This window comes from Branchiostoma floridae, chromosome 18, assembly GCF_000003815.2.
Source record: "Branchiostoma floridae strain S238N-H82 chromosome 18, Bfl_VNyyK, whole genome shotgun sequence".
NCBI lineage: Eukaryota > Metazoa > Chordata > Leptocardii > Amphioxiformes > Branchiostomatidae > Branchiostoma > Branchiostoma floridae.
In genome coordinates, this window is record NC_049996.1 from 7516969 (window position 1) to 7524005 (window position 7037).

The 7037-nt window shown below is 41.9% G+C and overlaps 1 protein-coding gene across 1 annotated transcript; it reads right to left on the bottom strand.

Annotated features, from left to right (window-relative positions):
- Positions 1-2462: 2462 nt before the first annotated feature.
- Positions 2463-6413, bottom strand: LOC118406052. The gene is made up of 7 exons (XM_035805907.1): positions 6160-6413; positions 5957-5997; positions 5062-5364; positions 4610-4786; positions 4335-4400; positions 4026-4125; positions 2463-3637 (listed from the first exon to the last, which is right to left on the bottom strand). The coding sequence occupies exons 1-7, from the start codon at positions 6411-6413 to the stop codon at positions 3172-3174; spliced, it is 1407 nt and encodes a 468-aa protein (XP_035661800.1). The 3' UTR covers positions 2463-3171.
- Positions 6414-7037: the final 624 nt, after the last annotated feature.

The following is a 7037-nucleotide window of genomic DNA, read 5'->3' on the forward strand; positions in this document are numbered from 1 at the left end:
TTTTACTTGGGGGGAGGGCCAAGCAAAAAAAAAATAGCTTGGTCTGCCAGCAAAATATGTCCCTTAAAATCCAAGAAACGGCGTTTCAGAGGGTCAAGATTTCAAAATTTTTCTAGACCTCTGCAAGGGATCGCCCGAGGTTGGCGCTCGGGACACAGTGAAAATGTGTAAGGGAGGGGACGGGGCTTATGCATGACGCCCTCGAAAACCTTCTTCACGTACAGAAATGTTATTAAACTCTAGACTAGTCTGCCAGCAAAATTTACCCCTGTCTTATTGCCCTCAAAATGTAAGAAATGGCGTTTCAGAGCTCGAGGGTAAATATTTGCAAATTTCCCTGGATCCCTTTTGACGTGACCGGCCTCGCGCCTTTGATGACCGACATCGTGATAATGTGTTTGGGGGGGATTTAATTTTGTATTTCTAAATTGAAATGCTATTAAAGTTAGCTTTGTTTGTCAGCAAAATATCCCCTCAAACTGAAGGAAATAGCTTTTAAGAGGGTCAAGATTTCAAAATTCTCCCGGACCTACCTTGCGATTCTTCGTGCCTTTGGCGCCGAACATGGTGTTCGGAACGTCGTTCTCAAAAACTTGAAACCCTCGTATTTTTTTTTTCATAGAAATGTCATCTAACCAGCAAATTTTCCCATAAAAAAGCAATGCAGGAAATCGTGGCAAAAAAAGCGTGGCATTTCTATCTCCTGCAAGTCTGCGGTCTCACGCCCGCCGGCGGCTAGAGAGAGGCGACCGGTCTTACCCCGCCGTGGGAAAATCAGCTTCACGCGTCAGCGCCCCCCTCCCCACTACAGTTTTGGAAGTCGAATCGTGCTGTCGTTTTGGTTTTCATTTTTTCCCCCCGATTTACCGTAAGTTATTTCTACCACAGAACCAAGAAAAAGTCCAAAATATATGTAAATTGAAAATAGTTTCCGTCAAGCCGCTCAGGCCCGCGAGCTTGAAATACGTAAATTTAGGGAGCGGGGCGCGCACGGCGGCGCACCGCTTCGTGGCGCAAATCTACTAGAAATCCAGGTACAAATGCTTTTTAGGTGTTGATTTAATATCATAACAATGAAATAGCTTCTATAAAACAAATATTTATGCCTCTATGAAGCAGATATTTATCCCTCTATTAAGCCAAGGAGCTTTTATCGGGGTGAGAGATCTGCTTCTCGATGAAAATCATAAAGTATGACGCAAAGCACATTTCCAAATGCGGAAGCGCAGTGTTTTATTGGCGTCTTGAATATTTTTTTTCAAAGTTGATAGGAGGGGGGAGGGCCAAGCAAAAATATTTTGTCTTGGGGGGAGGGCCTAGCAAAAAAAAATTTACCTGGGGGGAGGGCCATGCAAAAATTTTTTGACCCGACCCTCTGGCGACCGGCCCTCCCCCCTCACTAAACGCCGTACGGTCCCTTAAGTGATCTTGCTGTCATTATCACAGATCCGTTTATATATCGTTGGCGCACATTTTTCTGACCCTGCACGTGGATTTCATATTTGGAATATGAATAATAGAACATCATAGAAATTTTTTTTGCAAATTCTTTGATTGCAGATAACATGAAACGGTACAAATGAAAACGGTGTGTAAGAATAATGCACAATGTGTCTACTCGAGCCTTTAACTACTCTTAGATTCTGAGTTATTAGGTTCGACTTCTTTTCCGTCGACAGGGCAGAAGAATGATCCCACCGTAAACAAGAAATCTTTTTAAAAAAGCTGTGCCTTGCCGCGTATTTTATGTTATTTTGGTAAGTTAGACTAGATTCTACGCTTAAAAATCCCGAGTTCCACATGTCGCCCCCCTCCCCCTCATTATCATAATTTATGTCAGATGAATTATTGGCACATTAAACAGGTTTTGTAAAACTTTTTGACCCACAATGAATATGCATTATTTTTTATTACAAACTAAGTTCCTTCTGATGCAATTTGTGATATATATTTATATGAACATGGTGAGTTAAAGCGTAGATTTATTGCGCTGGACCACATACAGTAACATGCGTCTAGAAGAGCGTTTTAATACTCGTCTGGAATGTACCATTGTCTAACTAAGCCATGAAACTCGGCAAGGAAAGAAGGGCCTTTGGAAGGGGCTTTGGAAGGGCTGGGTTAAAAGGTCCGTCCATTGATCCATGGAAAAAAGCTGGCGTAAAGCCTTGCCTGGCGGCAAGGCAAAAACGTTCTTTGACTTGTGATGAAATTTGTTGAGCTGCGATCTGCGAAATATTTGGTAGCGTATTTAGGCAAATGAATCGCAAATATAGTGATAGTTTCAAGCGTTTAATGTTTTCTAATATAGTAGATTCTGAGTTATTGGGTTCGACTTCTTTTCCGTCGATAGGGCAGAAGAATGATCCCACCGTAAAAAACGTTCTTAGTCTTGTGATGAAATTTGTTGAGCTGCGATCTGTGAAATATTTGGTAGCGTATTTAGGCAAATGTATCGCAAATATAGTGATAGTTTCAAGCGTTTAATGTTTTCTAATATGTTACACCCTTTAGTACCAATTCACTACCACATTACCTTATACACAAGTGTAAGATAAACACGAATCATGCGTGTTTTAGACGTTTCTCGTACCAGAGCTGTACATTATACCTTGGGGACGCTCTGCTAAACCAGCTAGTCTTAGTGGCCTACATATATTCTGCTGTCAGCCAATCAGAGAATCGCCTAAATGTTTTCCTAGGTATAGCCTCTAATTGGCTAGTTACAGACTATCAAATATGAGTTTTGATACAATTCAAGCTGATGCAATGATAAAATACAAAGGTAAAAACAAATCTATGGTCACGACTGCTTATATACAAAATACAATGCTTTAGCCTGTTTTCCTTTTTACAGTGACTTTCTCCGTGGAGGCCTGGTCCACATCCCAGCATTCTTTGCAATACACATACCACAACACACATCCTATCTGGAGTGCCTCAATACATTACCTAATTTCTATGGCCATGAAAATACCTCCTCGTGCCATACTGGTTTCAAATCTCAATCATTATATATAGATAAATATAGACTCAGTCTTGTATCATATTTCTGTCTTTGCAACATCCAACATGTTAGTGTAGTAATATGTCATAGTGGTTGTATTACGTTATTCATTGTTTTTGTAACCATTGCTAATCTGTTGTCTAATATGTTCAGACTAAACATATCTAGTTGTATCCATATAGGTCATTGTCGACAAACGCTTGTGGGATAGAGGGTTCCCCGTTGTCAGCATTTGCGTCATCCCCCTGGTCATATCCATACAGATCGTTGTCTACAAAGTGCTGGTCTTCGGGAGGAGGGGGGTCTTCATAATACGGAAAGTCACTTTGTTGATCCTTCTTCTTTTTCATTGGCTGAGCGTACAGCTGACGTAGTTCCTCCTCCCTGTCCGTGACGTCATCACCGGTCTCCAACAGTCCGACTTCTGACTCCTCGTAGTGCGCATGCTCGTTCTGTTCAGTCTCAGGCGCCTTCTTTGGGATAAAGGTGACGTTCTCGGAGGTGAGGGTGACGTCAGGAGTGACGTCAGCAGTCGGGATGACGTAAGGTGTTGGGGAGGAGATGACGACCGTGCTGTCCAAGTGGATTCTGGGATAGTTTGGTGCGTATCGCTTGGTCGACTTGGCTTTTCTGTAAGAAATATATGAGGTACTATGTCAAATCCTTCATTAATTTTCCACACAATTTTGTTTAATTTTTCATTGATAGAGATAGTGAACATTCAGTATTGCTTCCTAGGCCTGCTATGCATTAGTTGTATCATACGTACCTCTTAGCTTACCTGTCTTTAAAACTGACCACTGAAATCACAAAGAGCATTGAAGATTTCTGCCATAAGATTTCTGCCTAAACAATGAACTTTTTTGATATGACAGCCATTCACTGCCAGCAGACTAGACCCTGCTGTAGTGTCATATACAAATGTGTGGCCCAAGGGCTACTGAAATGGAGATTGGCACCACCCCTTTGCACCTGCTACAGACGCACGGGTAACTTAAATTTAACTTTTAACCCTTACCTTCTCTTCATGACGAAATACACAGCCACACACAGCACAGCGAGGAGGATTAGCACTGCAAGCACGGACACAATGACAATCACTACTGTCGGAGTGGTGCCTGTGGCAGGGAAAAAGAGAATCTTAGGAGGTGGTTGAGAAAAGATATAAGTTTGCTTTACAGCTACAGCAAGGACGTCTTATATAACATCCTTGGCTACAGTAATTGGTTGATATAAACAAAAGACTACCGTTGACATTCTAGTGTCTACCGCTTTGAAGCTCTACATGCTATATATAGAAAAGCTCAGAAATGAAAGGCATTGTCACCTCGCGCTTGGTCGCCGGCAGCGGCTGTGCCCATACTGACCGTCGTCATTTCACCTTCAGTAGAACCTGGAGAAGAAAGTAGAAGAACAACTTTGCACTGACTTCGAAAAACACAATCTTTAAACATACAGCGATGTATGAAACTTTAGTATCTGTCACTGATTAGAGAAATGATCACTAGGTTGGCTCACTTGGTAACGTTGCTATTTTATAAACTAGAGGAGAATCTACTGAAGTTTAAAGAAGATAGCACTAGATGATGATTGTTGACTCACTTGTACAGTATATCCCCGTTATGTTGAAGACCTTGTCTTGTAGACACTCCACCACTGTCTCTATCCCGTCCGTACACCTTATTGTTACCTCCTGCCCGACGGCGAAGTTTCCTCCATGTGAAGGAGATATCCGTGCGATACCTCCTGAACTAGCAATACCTCCACAGTGGTCTACGGCTGAATAAACAGAACAGTACATTGAATATCAATGTCATCAAACTGACACCATTTGTTTGTTTATTTCGCACATATAGAAACAATAACAATAAGTATAGAAAAGTAAATAAAAGTGCCGGAGGAGGGGAGAAGCCTGAATGGCTTGTACAGTACCTTCCTACACTTAACTAAACGAATACTAATCTTCATACAAATGTAGAAATTTGTGTGCATTATTCCTGTTAAGTATCATTGAATGGTTAAGCCACATCGTTTGACAATGAAACGTTTCCTACCTTCATACTGGACAGCAAATTTTCCATTTACACGCTTGTCGTCTGATAGAAAGTTGACCGTAACTTCATTGGTCCAAGCTGTGTCCATGTCCGGTCCGAGTGTCCTGGATTGCCCTGACGTGTCCGTAATGACCAGTCTGTCCCCGGGTGCGACGTCCCAAAAGTTGAAGTAGAACTTGATAACCTTGTCTGGGTCAAACCTGATCTCCCAGGTACAGTTGTCCGAGTGTGGGTATGTCCCAGGATACTTTGGCGAATAGATAGCTCCGGTCGTTTCCCTGTATCCACAAACACCAACCCATGCTGTTGTACAAACGAAAGAAAATAAAACATGGCAATTTAGCTCAATATATCCATTAAACGTTCCTATATGTAACGTTAGTGTGCTCAATCAACATCATGGTATTGAACTGTAGCTAAATGCCAGGTATTACCGCATTCCTTCAGGAAAATTAAGTACATGACTTCTCTTGGATCAAATCATCAAATAGTCTACAAAGGCAAGGTTTTATAGATACAAGTACTAATGAGTACGTGTCTATGTTCAAGGTAGAGGATAATTAGAATCCGTACTGCTTTTGCCCATTATATAAAGCATGTTGGCTGTCACATGAGTTATTTTATCATCGGTCACTTTGTGATTTTTATTGCGACCAGGGCAACTTGTGACCTAGGCACCTGGTGTCACCCCTACGTAACCTGAATCACTCCACCGTTCAACTCACTTGCCAGCATGCCAGCAAGATTTACAGTTTAACTAACGAAGATGTCTTTACTTACTAGGCTCGCATGAGCTCTATAGACTATACAAACGAGCATCGGGTATTGGAGTGCAACAGTAGCACTGTAACCTGTTCACTAGGACATGTATTTGCAAAGGAGACGATCCACTTACTTTGGTATACGTCAGCTCTCCCCAGCCGATGTAGCCCGGGTCTGAAAATAGCAAGGTTATTTAGACTCTACCTGAATAGAAGAGCGAAGGATAGGTACAATTATAGCGTTAGATGCATGTAGACAGAGTGGAAACTTGTGCTAATTCATATGCTGTTGTATTAAAATTAAAATTCCTTACCTGCACAACTTATTTGTACGTACGGAGCGTTTTTCCACTCTCGTGTTTCAGGGTCCCAAATCTTGAACGATTCTTCAATGTTATTTGCATAGACACTTGAGTCTTCCACGTACAGTCCGTTTTCTCCAGGCGTTGGGTACGGACCCACGAACCAGGTAGGGGTGTTTTGGGGATAGGGGTTGGATGCGTAGTAAATACTCATACGGTCATCTGTTGTGCTGGTGTATACAGGTCTATTCACTCCCGTAAACTGTTCTGTGATGGTATATGTCGTCATCAGGTGTGTCTGTAGCCTCGTGGAACCGGAAATACGGATCTTCTGACATCCTGCAAACAAAGGAACACACCTGTTGGAATGGACATGTCTCCTGTTCTCTCTCAAACCACATTTCCTCCAGTATTAAGGTGGTATCTCACTGCACTTGCGGCACCGGTGCGGCACTGCGGGGTTTGAAAGATTACTCAACGAATTTCAGAGATAAAGAACGAGTTTTCTTACGTTTTATGTATATTGTTGTCTTCTAAGTCATACTTTTACGTATTGCGCAATATCTTAGTTATAAAAAAATCGGCGAAAATAACACAACAGTGCCGCAGTGAACGAACACGTACCGCAATGTCGCACGGGTGCCCCAAGTGCAGTGAGATACCACCTAAAGTTTTAAGGTGTCCCGCCCGAACAAGAAATATTCATCTTACAGCCTTTAATGTTAAGACAAAGAGGCATTTATTTAGGCTTAATCTTTCTCTCACATTGACCGAAAATATTTTAAATGTAGTTGGTTCAATCAGTCTTTTCTGAACTTGCCCGACCTTTGGATTTAAAACGTCCTGTTCTAAAGATTACCCAGGCTTAGGTCACGCTAACACTGTTTGTAACTTCCTGATTTCATGGTTGAAA